At 27.0% G+C, this 16,354-nt stretch overlaps 1 protein-coding gene across 1 annotated transcript in view; it reads right to left on the bottom strand.

Annotated features, from left to right (window-relative positions):
• Positions 1-16,354, bottom strand: part of LOC136987477 (disintegrin and metalloproteinase domain-containing protein unc-71-like) — a gene marked incomplete at its 3' end in the record, with an annotated part of 118,699 nt that overhangs the window by 30,899 nt on the left and 71,446 nt on the right. Inside the window, 1 exon segment of the mRNA XM_067285211.1 lies at positions 8,170-8,333. Within this exon segment, the coding sequence (XP_067141312.1) occupies positions 8,170-8,333 (164 nt within the window).

Below are 16,354 nucleotides of genomic sequence, written 5' to 3'. Positions count from 1 at the left end.
CATAGTTATTATAGAAATAAATATTATATGTTTTTAATCATAAAAACAGCTATTTTAATATACCAAATATTATAATATACCAGGTCTGTATCCTAAAATTCTGCTAAAATTTCAATAGTATTTTCCAATAATTTTGAATAATTACACATGTGCGTGAGACAGCACACATTCTAGAATGTTTTTGATTCCATTTCTCAAAAAAGTACTTAAATAATGTTCCATTTTTAAAATAGAAAAATTAAACAAATTCAATCAAAGAAATGTAATTGGTAGATTTTATACTGAAAATTACAAAAGTAGGAAATTTTGTACAGTTAAACATTTCACTGCAATGGAAGTTCCACAGTATACAGTGTACAGCATCATTTCAAGGGTAGATAGAGCAAGGGAATCTTGCAGAAAGAGGAATGGGAAAGGGTCAAAAAAGGAATAAACTGACTGAAGAAACCAATTAAAAAAAAGAAAATTGGGAAGAAAGTTCAAAATTTCATGCAGAAATGTTTGCTGGATTCTGAAGGAATGTCAACTGACTCTCAAGAAGCAAATGTCTGCTCCAAAATGCATGATATAGCAACTTTCTATGCAAAAAACCCTTCTGCAGAAGCTGCTTGAGGGAGTCTTGAAGGCATCAAACAATCTCAATATGGTTATGGATAACAAGTCCTACTTCACTTTTGATAGAAGCAAATGTGATGGTAACAATCTATTTCATCAAAAATGGACTAGATGTGGATCCTTAAGTCAAATTCAAACAACACTCAAATTTTTGCCAAAGCTTCTGGTTTGGCTGATAATCAGTTCAAAGGGATGTTAAGAGATCTTCACTGCACCATCATGGCTTTCTATCATCAAAGAAGGGTATGACAACAAATGCATTCAGAAGAGGCTAACTCTGTACTTAAAGAATTACTCCTCTGATCAAGGATATGGCCAGACATGGCCACTGCCTAATATGCTCAAAACACAGTTACCAAGTTGGATTATTACTAAATTTGATACAGCTCCTCTGAAGCCAACATTCCAAACATTCTACAACTGAGACTTATTAAGAGATTTTGGTACCAACTGAAGCAAGAAGTTTATGAAAATAGCTGGAAAGTTGAATCTGTGAAAGATCAGGGCCAAACTTCAAAGCTGATCACTTCTAGAGGTTAATGGAGTAGGTTAAGACTAAGTTCAAATTGAAGTCAATCCTGATCATATAACCTGAACATTAAATAAACTATCTGTACTCAAAAAACTTTAAAAAAAATAATGAATTTTAAATAACTTTGAAATGAGTGCAGATTTTTAGAATACATTCCCTTATAAAAAACATTGCCTTTATCAATAAAGAACTTTTGTTCAAGATATCATTAATTTGAATCTGCAATTTCCTTAAGTTGGTATAGATTATTATAATTAACATTTTGAATAGATTTCAAATATTAATGTAAATCAGTGTTTCTCAATCAAAATTTTACCAGTCTGCAAAACAACATTTGACTGTACAGATGCTGGCACAGTTGATTATAGGTTACATTTAAATTGCAATCTAGAGTTACTGTATGTATTTTACTACATACAGTAATTCTAGATAAGCATGTATAATCTTAATAAATAAGCATAATTCATAGTCACATACAATTACTGGTTCATATAAAATTATGGATAATTTTACTGGTCTGCAATGAGAAAAGGTTGAGAAACACTGATATAAACAATACTGTACTTTTGAAACTTTAAAAAATAACACCAATCTTATTAAACTTAAGCTTGTAAAGAACTGTAGAATAGAATAGATATGAAATGATATGAGTGTGATCTTGTCAATACAACACTTGAGATTAATTAATTCACAGATCTATTTAAATCAGTGGCGTAGCGTAGTGGGGGCAGCAGGGGTGGCCCGCCCCGGGCGGCACTTTTAGGGGCAGCATTTTTTCACAATAAATAATAATATCTTGTAAAAATTTGAACAATTTCATTTCATATTTTTGTCGCACCTACAATTCAGACCGATTGAAATGAGCACTAAATTTTTCATTACTTATTCTGTGATGAAACTGGGGAATCCCCTTTCTTTAAATAAATGTATAATAATGACATCTTGCTCATTGTAGCGACTGACAACACCATCTGTACTGACTTGTAGGGATTCCCCGTATTTTATTTAAGGGGGGCAAAATTTTCCTCTGCCCCGGGCAGCTAACACCCACGCTACTACCACTGATTCAAATAATTTAATTTTAAATGCTACAAACTTTAGAAATACTTCAAATGCTTTGGTTAACTTTCTACATCATTTATCGTCCATGCATATTAATTTGACCAAACTGAAACAATATGAGATTAAAATCATTTAATACATGACTATGAGCACTAATTTTTGGCTCTATGCAGAACTTATCACACACTATTGACATAGTCAGAGTAATCACACAGAGGTTGATAGACACAAGTTTATTAGTGCTCATAGTCATATATTGTAACATAAGAACCAAAAGCAATTCACATATATTTAATATGTTGTTATACCTCAATGATTAATTGTTTTTAATTTTATTAACTTTATATTTTTGTTCATACTTTTATCTACAAAAGAAAAATGTCCAAAATTCCTCAGAAAAAAAAATGAAATGTATATTTCAATCAGCACAAAAGTCAACTTGAACTGTCTAAAGATTTACAGAATTCAATTTCAATTATATAGACAATGAAAAATAATATAAACTTGATGCCTAGTTTATCTCTGAAAATCTGGATATTTGATGAAAACAACAGTTCCTTACTGTGGTCATTACTTGTAAGATGTTTATTCATAAAAACAAGCTGTTCATTTTGGCTATAAAATTTGGGCAATATAAATAATCTGCAGTCCATTTGCAATTTAAATTTACTTGAAAGCTAAGGATCATTCAATTAGCAGTTCTATTATCATAAAAAGAAAAATGACACTTAGCATATGTTTAGTAAAAGATTTGTTAATAGGATACAAAATGTCAACTTAATTGCCTACCTTTAGTCTCAATCACTTAATACCTATATATTTAATTAGCCAAATAATGACCCAATGAATGTAGTATTATCATTTGATTATTAAAATATAAAACTAAAACTTGTATGCAGTAAGTCCTTGTTTAAAATAATTTTATTATATTGTTGATGAGAAAAAATATAAGTACATTTATAATCATTTACAATTATTGTTGTTGCATTTCCTTTATAAACAGTAACTGATTCTATGAGGTAGAGAATAAATGGTAGAGGTTGCAAACAGAATCCAATAAGAATAATGTTAACTAAATTATTTTCTTGAAATCTGATTAATATAATTTACATTCATTAAACTTTCACCTTTTTTCAAATAATGTGAACCCATATTCACATTAACAACACGTAAGACTTCATTCAATGTTAAAGTAGACAAACATATCCTGTTTGCATTTGCCATTTTACATTTATACAGTACTTTCTATAGTTTGTTTGAATTTCCAATTCTTTGTTTTTGAACTGCTTGGTAGTACACCTCGAGGTGCTCCTTACAGTTTTTCCTTTGCAAACATCTATTCTTAACTACTCATCTTTACTCATCACCAGTTATGAAGATTTAGCCTCCCTCCCCATACCACTCACCACCACTCTGCCATCATCACTCACTAATTACTAACATTTAGTAAATAATTATCTTACTTTGTTTTCATAAATCTTTCTTAAATGTGATAAGTATAACTCACATTTATTTCAGTGTTTAATATTAGAAATGTTTGATCTTTATTTAGAAGTTTAGTGATGTTTTTGTAACTAGAAATATTCTGTAGGAAATTAATTCTTGTTTATATCAATTAGCCTATGGTAAAATTGGTTTTGTTATAATATGTTTCACTTAAAGCTGCAGTTTCCAAGAACCTATACGTGACATTGAGTGAGGGCTTATTGTATATACTTTCAGCTTTATATATGTTTATATATTTATACATGAATATATAATAAAGATAATTTTTCTAACGATTTTCTTTTACATATTACAAACTTCTAATATTAATAATTAATACAGATACTATGTCTTTGTTAAGCTGTATAAAGTATTATTATTATTATTATTATTAATGTAAATTATTTAACTGTAATAAAATAATAAAACATTAAGCATAGTACTAATTTTTAAATGAAAGAATTAAAATGGGCAGAATATTAGATTACTCATAAACCATGATTAATTGAAAGTTAATTTAAAAATAATAATAAAAAAATAATTTTTTTAATATCTAGAGAACTCAGTTGACTATAGTCAGGGCCGGATTAACCCACTTTGGGGCCCTAGACATTTTCTTCTTACCGGGCCCCCTCCCTGGCTATAATATAATATAATAGAAAGATTAGAAGTACGAAATAATCTAATAATCTTAACCTTAGTTGTTATTTTTTTCTCAGGCAATGCCAGGCTCATCATCTTGCAGTTATTATTATTCTAATGGCTATAAAAAAAATTCTAAATTATTGGAAGAATTACTTTCAATAAGAAGAAACATAAGAACACATTTTCTTTAGATTTTAGAATTCACAATAACCATACAAAAAGCAATATATTTTTGTTTATTGGTTTATTATATACAGTTGTCCAACAGAAAAGTAAACTATCTTATTTACAAATCTTTTCAAAATAGACAGTTTGACCGGGTACTCCAAAAAACCAGGACCTAGAAATTTGTCTCATTTGTTTATGCGATGATCCAGCCCTGACTATAGAAAATAATCAGACCTGATTTTTTTGCATTATACACTTTGATATTTGTTATTTTGATAATTTCATTTGATTATATAATTTAATTTTACAAACTTTTTTGATGAAAATTTTTAAAATTTTCTTTTACAAAGTAAAATTAAAAAATGAAGCACTTAGATTAGTTAAGCCTTAGTTAAGCCTAGTTATTTTTCTCTTTCACCACTTTCGTTCAAAACTTTACTTTTGGCTTTTGTTCATCTTGGCCTCACCCTGACTGGTTGGTCCAATGTGTCTCTAAAATAAAAGGAATAGCACTGGATTGGTCAAAAGGAGCTGGAGTGAAAGAAGAGGTAGGGGAATGCAGCAGAGGACAATCATTTTTTTAGAGAGAGGAGCTTTTGAGGAGAGAATGTGTGTGTCTACGTAATGGAAAGGAAACCCTTTTGAAGAACAGACTCAAGATTTATTTTTGTCAGTCATTTCCATTTTGGTTTTCTTTCTTTTCCTATCTAAATCAAATCTTCTGATTTCTTATAGCAACCCCATCTTGATCCAAAGCCCTTATATTGTATTTTAGTTAAGAATGAGTTACTGTATATTTCCGCAGATAAGACGATAGTTGAATCATAAAAAAAGGCCCCCAAAATCCAAGATCATTTTATAGGACAGATACAAAAAAATTAGATTGAAATTTATATAAATTAAAACCATTATAAAAAAATGGACAAACCGTAATTATTTACTAGTAGAGAGTAGGGTATGTCGTAGCCCATAGCCCATTTCGTTTTTGTGAATAGTCAAGGTCATTACTGAAATGCCCGAATCAGTGCAAATGTTTCCAACAATTGCAAGGCAGAAAATAAAATTTGTTCATTTGAAAAATTACGAGGAGGACATAATTCTGTATACGCTATACAGTGTTATTATCCAGATGATGATCGCTGATCTAAACTAAATTCATAGGCCATTGATAGTGTGGGGGTTGTCTTATAGGACAGATATATGCTAAAACTATAAAACTTTGACAAAAATTTATACCTCGTCTTATAATACAGTAAGTTAGAAATAAGCTAGATTAAGTTTCTTTGTTTGTTGGTGTGTGGGACTCATTCGGTATTATTGTCAGTGTTGGTCCCATATATTTGTATATTCATAGGTTGTAAGTTTTGTACATTATTTCTTGGGAAATAATTGTTATTAATTGTAAATATTAAAGGTTTTAATTTTTATCAATGCCTAGCAATTCCTTGGATTCAATTATTTGTTCTTGGCTACAAGTTTAATCAAGTTTAATCAAACATTTGCCAGTTATATTTGTTGTTTATAGTTTGTTTAATTTATGAGCAAATATCAAATTTTTCCAGAAATTAAGTTTATAATTCAGTTTATTTAATCAAGTTTTTAAAATGACAATTAGTAATAATAATAAAAATATAGTATTTAAACATATAATTAACAGTATAAACTTCTGATTAACCAAAATTACACTTTCAAATTAGTTAAAATGTGTACTGTTTATCTTTTGACTTTTGAAACTTTTACAAGTTTCAAAAATTAAAAAGTTAAATGGTATTCTTTTAAAATTAACATTTGCTCCTCTAAAGAAGATTGATTTTAAAGTTACAAAGTTTGGCAAATATGCTTCATTTACATAAAGAAAATAAAAAGTAAAAACAAGCACAAAATATACTGTGATTCCCCAGAATTCATAATGGACTGGTTCTACGACTATCCATAAAGAAGAAATTTGGTAAATGCTCAAGTCCCTTATATAAAATGACATAATATTTGCATATAACTTAAACACATTTTCTCATATTGTTTAAATCATCTCTAAATTTCTTATAATACTTAATACAATGTAAATGCTATATAAATAATCAAAATCAGACTCAACAAATTTTCATATAAATTATTTGTGTATGAACGTTTTATTGTAAAATGCTCCATTTATTTGTTCATTTATTAAATATATTTGACTTAGATATTCACATTTGTTGAAGAAAAATAAATATGATAGCACCTATATTAACAATGCATTTGACAAACATTAGAAAACTTCCATTCATTCATTGAGTTCATTCTAATTATGTTAAAACTATCTCGTTTCTGAATTACTAGAGGCAATCACATTCAACAAAACCTTTAATTACCAGTAACAAATTAAATAAAACAAATGTTTTGGCCTTCCTCAAGGCCTGCTAAGGTTTTCTATAATGAATTCTGAATTGGAACGCTTGACAATATTTAAAAAACAATTTACATTTCGAATAGCATGTAACGTAAATCAAATTCAACGGTATAACTACAAAAACCCATAATTTTATGACCCTGTCACACACATACATTTTATGATGTACAAATTGAATTAATATAGGATCACTTTGCCCAAATTTTTTATAAAGGTTACCTTCACGCATGTGATATTGTATTGCAGTCCTTTAATACATTTACTGGTGAGGCTGGCTTTATATATTCCAAAGCCTCCAGGCTACAAATATGGTCTGTTTGATAAGCCTGCCTAATCAACTTGGTGTTCTGGAGGTTCGCGTGAACTTCAGAGTCAGTTGCGTATGTCCATTTTCGTTAATTTGTTGCTGGTAATTAAAGGTTTTGTTAAATGTCATTCTAATTATATTAAAATTAGGATTAAAACTGCAAATTTTTATTTAATTAAAATCTTTCATATAATTTTATAGGTTATAATTATATTTTGTAACAGAAATAACAATTTTAAGTAGAAACTTATAGTTCAACATTATTAATTCTTAAATTAAATCTTCAATTTTTCAATCCATTTCCAGATGGCTTACAAATCTGATTGAAGAAAGAGGCCAATAGTAATGTAATTATGTCTAAAAATTTGTAATATTTAATTGTGGATTAAACAAAATTTTCCATTAGTTATATATTTATTTTTTTAAATTTAGATATTAAATGAAAATATTACATAAGAGAACACTAAAATAATCATATTAAGTGTAATTTTTAAGAATACATATAATTTATTTAACATAATTTTATTTTATTGCTTTAATTGGAATTAATTTATTAAATTGCAAAGTTTTCATTCTATATATAGATAAACAAACTAAAACTTTCAAACAGAACATTCAAATTTCATACATAAAATTAAAACATGTAAAATTGCTAAAGCAGAATTAAGTAATTTTTTTTAAATTTTAATATTTTAAATGAAATATTAAAAAATGATTTGTACATTAATTTATAGGAAATCAGAAATAATTTTAATATTTTTAAAAAATCTTTTATTTTTTATTTATAAATTTTAAACTTGAGAAAAAATTGTTTTTCTCTGCATATTAATAATGAATATCGCTGAAGCTTTTACCAATGATTCAAATAAAAATGGTAGTAAAATAGATCCGAATAATATTTTTACTTTTTTTTCCCCTCAGCTCAGTCATAAAATTCTACTAGTATTCTTGCAAGTCACTACTTACACTAGGAAGGCTTACTTTGTTGGCTGTGGCATCCCGTGTGGAAATACCCAGCTTTTGGTGTTGTCGAACCTGGACAGGATAAATCACCTCAAAGAAACGACTTGGAATATTGGCAATAAGCCGCTCATTTTCTGGATACTGTCGCTTGAGGCGTTCTGCCTCAGCTAAAATCAAAAACATAATGTAAGAATATTTTGTAAAAAAAATTCATTAAAAATTATTTTAATTATGTTTATAAAATATCAAAATCACTGTTATAATTTTACAAATTTTTAAAGAAGAAAAAAAAATTGAAATATATAAATTAATAAAAGCTAATTATGATTAAACCTCTTCTAATTAGAATATAACTGAAATTACATATACTGTAATTATATTTCAATGAAATTTGAAGGTTACATTCTTTAAAACATAGTAAACAATTCTGCAAAAATAATTAAAATTTTGTCCAGCAAAAAATGTGACACCACCATTTGTACCAATAAAATTTCAATAAATATGACAGCTAGTTTATTGCTATTTTATAAATAATTTTTCGTTAAAAATGTTAATCTTATTCAAATTCTAAACTGCAAAAAATTTTACTACTGTTGCCCAGATTTTTCTTTCTTAATAAAGCTCTACATCAAATTGGTAACAATGTCACTGCTGTTTGAGAATGTTGACATATTCAGAAATCAGTATTATACTATCTTTCTCATCTCTAAACATCTTTTACTCAAAATATCTAAAGTTAATCTAAGATATGAAGGGACAAGCATTTCTTGTATTATACAACATCAAGTGCTTTCCACATGTTCTAGAAAAATACAGCTTTCAAATCTCACTACAGTTCATTCATTACATCATATCCCATTTTAGACAGTCCTGAATAAACTTAGGAGAAGTTTAAATACTTACTATTTAAATATCTAAAACATACTAATAATACATTACTAACAACATATATTTAAAAAACAATATATCAAAGTTTTCCTCATTTTTTAATTCCAAAAAATGATTAAACTGTGAAGCTGATGTTAAAAATTAATTGTTGTGCTAAAATGTATACAGTAAGAAATAGTTTTGTAAAGATAATATTCATTAAAAAGTTACAAAGAAACTAGATGTTAAATAAATTAAATAAATTTAGCTCCAATAAATTTAAGTAAATAAACAATTATATATAATACATATCTCCATCATTTAATAATTAAGTACTAATTAACACACACACAATATGTTGATATTGTAGAAAATGAAAAAACAAATTATCTACATATTGAACAGAAACATTACATTTAATAATAAAACAGAAAATAACTACAGTTGCAAGGGTCTTTTCTTATTTGTTGCAAGTGTATTCTTTTGTTCTGTATTTGTTCGATTCCTCGCCCCAATTTGGAATATCGTATAACATTAAGAGTTGGAAATCGAAAGAATCCTGTATATTGCTAATCATGTGAAAAAATAAATAATGGTCTGTTATTTTTTTTGTGTACTGCCACTTGTGGACTATTGTAAACTCGCGTGACTATCACACTACAATACAACCTCTCAAAAATAACTGTAATGATGATCATCAATATATAAAAAATGAACCTAACTAGATTTAATAAACTGAATTTTAAATATAGGTTTTGATAATTTACTTTCATCCACATTGCTCTCAGATACGCTAAAAATAAAAAAATTTGTGCATTAATACAAAATTCTGACTAGTCTGCTAAGCTTTATAGTTTAGTTGGAAAATTACAACTCCAAAGTTAACTTGACAATTTTATATGATATATATAAACTTAGCATAGTTTTCAGGATTAAAATAACTCTAATTCAAGTTGGCAAATACAGCCATTAATGTTTCTCTCATTTACTGCTTAACAAACTGCATTTTACAATATAATCATTGTTGCTGACATATAGAACCTTCCTTTTACTTCTCTTCTATTGATATTTGCTTATCACACAACACACCACTTGACTATTTCAATTTCATTTACCAAGATCCAATTCACTCTGTTACAGTTTTGTAAAATTCCTTCCTCATATACCACACAACTGACTGACTAACCTGATAAAACTGAAGCTGATATTTTAAAAGAATCAAAAACATTTTAAGTAACCATTCTGCTTCTTCAACTGCTATAAAATAGATAAAGAATTCATGTTATACTAGATATGTAAAGTTATGTTAAATTTATAAACAGGAAAAAACTTTACAGAAGGGTATGAAATCTTACTTCTATTGTAGAAGTTTATGTTGAAGCACAAAATCAGTACATGGTAGAATCTGCTTATTGTAATCCATTTTGAGAATCACCTATACTAATGATGATAACTGACCAATAATATTAAGTGAGATAAGTAAATAAGAAGACTTATAATTAACAAATATTCTGGTTTTATTGACTCTAATATTACAAACACATGTTAAAACAATTAAAAATGTATAATTTAATAATTATAATTTTTATTACGCTACATCCTACACACTTTTCCAGTGTGTAAGGGAAGTGTGATTGGTATATTTGTTTCCAGTTTTTCTACAAGTGTTTTTATAATTTTTATTGTTAATTAATAATAATTCATTCAATATTCCTTGACTGCTATTTTTGGGCTAACAATCTAAAAATTAATATATTGATAAAGTAAGAAATACCAGCACTTATAGTAACAAGTAATTACATTTAAAGCATGATTAAGATCTGCAACTATTAACTGATAATCTACAATGATTATGAATTATCATTGTTTGTTTTGTAAATAGATAATTTTTGTAATCAAATATATTTAATAATTTTTTTGATATTAACACAACTTGAATTAGAATGCAATGAAAAATCATTAAAAAAAGTGAAGAGGTGAAATGATATTTACCAAATTCTAACCATAGTGAATTTTGTTTTATGGCATCAATCAACTCAATACTTTGGCCACAAAGTTAAAATTTTAGTCAAGGAAACAGGAAAAACTCACAGTGCCATATTAAGTAAAGAAGAAGCTTGTGAAACCATATCTGTTGAATTTTTGGCCAAAAATTCAAAAACAACAAGAGCATTGTGAGCAGGTGTATTATCAAGTCATTTTATATGAATCACTTCACACAAATAACATAAAATGCTCAAATAATATACTTTGTTGACAGTTTGGCCAGTCAGAAGGAATTTGTAATGCACAACATCATGACAATCATATAGGACATTCCAATTTTCAACGCTGATCTCAACATTTGTTAGAAGTTGTTCCTTTTTTCAACGTTGAAGTGGCGCTGTTGTCAATGCTGACACAACACACTCAGCACTCAACAGATATGTTGACTGCTACTTTCAAATGAATTCTGAGTAACTGGTGAGACATTTGAATGAAATCCATCTTGTTGAGAATGAAATTATGGGAACTAAGCACTTTGTAATCAAGTTGGAATGTCGTTGATGACGTCAAATTATTGACTTCAACACTCGACACTTGCGGTGAAAATTGGAATGTCCTGAAAGAAAACAGTCAACACAACTTTGATTTTTGACTAACTTTGACATGGTCTCTTTGGTCTTGCACCTTTCAAGTACCGTTCACATGATTGTTGAGTTATTTTAGTGTCCAGAGCTGAGATCCATGTTTCATCACTTATAATGATGCATGTTAAGAACAATTCACCTTGAGAAAGCATTTCCTCAGCCGCTTGAACATATTATTGATTTTGGAAAAAAATTCAACATTTTTGTGACAACTTGAGAAGCAATACATTGCAAGCCCAAATGATCTTTTAAAATTGTGTGACAAGATCAAAATGATACTGGAACATACTCAATAATGTCCTTAACTGTTAAACAATGATCACTGAGCACCAAATCCCTGACTTAAGCAATGTTTTTTTTTATCAGTTGAAGTGGATGGTTTACCAGAGTGTGGTTCATCTTCAACACATTCTCTGTCTTCCTTCAACATCTTGTATCACTCAAAAACTCTTGTTTTTGATAGACTGTCACCACCAAAGACTTTCTACAACATTTCCATTTTTTTCAGAGCAGTAATTCCATTGCAAAAACAAAATTTAATGACATTCTTTGTTCAATTATACTCAACATTTAAAAAACAAAAATTACCAGTGCAAAAATTCTTTACATACAAAACAAGAATTTATTTGCAAACGAAAATAGACAATGAATATGGATTGCTGCTAGATCTTGATGGAAGTCATACCAAATGATAAAAAAAATGACAGCAATATCCTATTGCACACACACAGTTTATTAACTCAAAATTTGTGTTTTTTTTTAATTGTGCCACTATTGCAGTCCCTGAGTGATATGTTGTACAAATAGATTAACTATGCAAAGATTAGCAGAATATAAAAGATATGTCTGAAATGGTAAAAGAAATACTGGCAAAGGAAATCTGGTGATGAAAATCTGAGGAATATATGAGTAAGGCAGGATGAATCTGCTAGAGAAGTCTGAGAACAGTTGCTAAATCAGAAGACATTTGATTTATAATTAATTTATTAAAAAGCATAGAAAATTATAGACAGATTTACAAACCTTATATTTAAAACGGAAAAAAATAAGAAGAAACAAATAAAATAGAAAAAAGTTTGCCATTATATTCTGAAATTTCAAATGATAATGTTTAAGAATGATAAGTAATTCTAAGTTCAGCATGTCTGTAAGTGCTTTACATAGTTTACATCAATATATTTTTCAAATAGAAAATAGATCTATATTTGTTTAAAATTATGTAGAATTTAGAAATTTAATTTAAAATATGTCAAACACAGACTATAATCATCTTATTATTTAGAAATAACCTAATTTTTAATATTTATTTAAAAGGCATTTAATTTTTGAAATCAATATAGTTGTCATAGTAACTTTGAATTGTAAACAAAATCACTTAGATTCTAGATTAACTACTTAAATTCCTTTTTGATTATTATTTGAATTTGTTCTTTAAAAAAAAAAAACTTAAATATAGATATTTTATTCCAACAATGACTTCAAGACTTTAGCATATGTATTATTAAATTAGTTTGGTAAATTATACTTTGGTACTCTAAATATATTATAAAATAAGAAACTTCATAACAAAAGTCAATCTGTATTCATCTACAATAATATATGCATTATTTATATTTTAATAAATTAATATTTTATAAATATAATAATTTTTTCCAATTATTCATGCTTATTTTAGCATATCATTATACAGGTATCTTAATATTGTTAAACTTAAAAAAAAGTTCAAATCAATACGACAAAACAAATTTTGTTCTTATAATTTCTATTAATTAAAGATGTCAAAAATATTCAGAATACATCTATAAACATTTTAAAATGTTATTTTCAAATAAAAATTGATTCATTCTATTTTAAAATAAGAGATTTTAAAATGTGATGTTACCATTATTTAAAAAAAAAAAAAAATTCAAATTACTAAGAAAACATTCTATTTAATTTGAACATGAAACAATTATTTCTTTTGTGTATTATAGTAAACAACTACTGTGAATGGATTTTGCACACTTAAAATTAATGATAATATGCATTATCGAAAACAGTATTATTAAACTGTACAGAAATTGAAGTTCTAAGCTATGCATTGATTTTTTTTCTCCTTGCAACTCTCATTCTCTAACATTAAGATTATAACAAATACAAATGAGAAAAATTCAATTCAAAAACTGGAAAAACAATTTGTTTTATTGATTACATTCACATTTTTTAATGAGAGCACAATTCATTATCTTATTTTTTTTTTTTAAATTTAACAAGTTGGCACTGTTTTTCATTGTTATTCTGTAAGATTTTTCAAGCATAGCTGTAAGATTTTTCAAGCAATATATAAACATTATATATATATATATATATATATATAAAACATGTGTGTAAAGAATTCTGTGAAATTATCAAATCTTGTTTAACTAAAAGCATTTTAGTTCCTTTCTATTAATTTTATTTCAACTATTTATAAAGTCTTTCACTGGCTCTGCTAACAAAAATAACTATACTGAAAAGTATAAATTGTTTGCTGATATTTTAATATATTTTAATAATAAAACTTATATAAGTAAATAAAATGCATAAAGAATTAAACTAATCAACACAAATTCATTTCTTATTTATAATTTATAAAATGAATTGTTATTCTACTTTAAGTTAATGGTTAAAGATCAACAAAAAATAACTTGTTTTGTTTTGTTTGGTGTCACGACTTGGTGAATTTACAGACACTTGGCAAATTCATCTATTTAATCCATAATCTTTACAGAAAAGTAAAGATTATGGATTAAATAGATGAATTTGTCAAATGTCTATAAATTCACCAAGTTGTAACAACAAACAAAACAAGAAAAAGAAGACACGATTTTGACAAAACAAATAAAAAAAACAACTTATTTTTCTATGAAAAAGGTAATGATATTCTTTATATAACTAGGGTTTGCTAACATTTCGAAATTATTCTATGTAAAATTAAAACCTTAATGAACATTATTCTAGTTAGTTTAAATATATTTAGATATAATATGAATTAATAAATTTTGGAATGTTTTAGAAAATTTGCTATTAAGACAAGCATGCTGACAATTTTAATAATTAGATATTTACTATCTAAGAAATCTAAAAATCTAAGGAATATCATGAAGCAAATTTGAATCTGCAACTCTTGCTTAATACATACATACATACATACATACATACATATATATATATATATAATTGGCTACTATTCTTCTAAAACTGGATACAAATACTAAAATATACAATCACATCTTAATTAGATAGATTTGAATTGTACAAAATTCACTATAATGTGGTTAATTATGTAGGCACTTGTGCATTTAATTAGTGTAAGATTTATTATGGTACAATTTATGTTTAGGTTATAGTACAGGTCTTTTTTTAACTGTTCATGAGAAACTGGCAATATTAATGTATTTGCCTTTGAAACTGCAATACTGTAGCTTCTGAACGTCTCTCATTCACAGTTAAGCACTCAATAGCAAATAGAATGCCACAGCTACACTGTGAAGATGTTTGCCTTTGGCATTTTACAACTCTGCTTATTATGCTTGTTACTTTTATGAAGTTTTAAATCAATGTTACTTCACAATTTCATAAAACTTCATTCACGTATGGAATGTATTTCAAATTTGTAATTATTCCATATATTAAGCTGCATAATATAAATTATGTGTTCCACCAAAACAACCTATGTTCTTAAATGCTGTTCTATTTTTAAATTTTATTCTATTCTATATTCCAGATAAGTTATCCAGTAACAACCATCCAATGACGGTCAAGAACTCTTGTTCAATTAGATTTATTTTTGCTAGAATATTTAGGTATGTTTTCTATTAAAAAATACATGTGTGTTCTCAAATTGTCAAATTTGATTTTAAAATAACATGATAGAAAAGTCAGTACATGTTCAAAATACATTCATAATTCAAAATTTTGCTGCATACACAATTTTGCTCTTTGGTCATTAATGGTAACATTTATGTGTTAGTCACATTGTTTGGACATTGCAATAAACACCTTAAAAAATAGTTAAATTCTTCAGCTATTCTCTTGGTGTATAAACTTTAAATACAACCACTGGCCTGTCAACATAAAAATTCTATCTTTTATTTGTAACTCAAATTTATGAATAGAAATCTTTTCTATTCATAAACTTTTAATCATATAACTGTTGAATTAAAGCCAATTTAAAACTAACTATTTTCTCTTTAACTTCTTATAAGCATCTGACTAACGTTTTCGAACTTAAAACAGTTCTTCTTCAGGCAAAGATGGAATAATTTGAAAGATAGAATAGAACGGAATTAAACGAAGCGGTTCGATTTGAAACATTCTATTCTATCTTTCAAATTATTCCATCTTCGCCTGAAGAAGAACTGTTTTAAGTTCGAAAACGTTAGTCAGACGCTTATAAGAAGATTTACACCGGTAACAGGTTCGTTTTTGAAGTTATAGTTCTCTTTAACTGTTTGAATTAGTTCTTTTTATACTGCTTATTCTTTCTTCCTTCATACATGCAAAATATAACTATGAAATTTACCATTACTTTAAATGGCAAAGATTTGTTCATATTTATGTAATATATAAAATATATAGGTTATAACTTATTTAGATTGCAATTGAAGAACACACCGTAATGATGGCGATGATAAATAAAAAATATAGAAAAATTATTTAACATTTTATCA

The sequence above is a fragment of the Centruroides vittatus genome, unplaced genomic scaffold, assembly GCF_030686945.1.
Source record: "Centruroides vittatus isolate TY-2023 unplaced genomic scaffold, ASM3068694v2 scaffold_211, whole genome shotgun sequence".
NCBI classification, from domain to species: domain Eukaryota; kingdom Metazoa; phylum Arthropoda; class Arachnida; order Scorpiones; family Buthidae; genus Centruroides; species Centruroides vittatus.
Note: the sequence above shows the minus strand (reverse complement) of the source record. Positions and strands in the feature narration are given on the sequence as shown.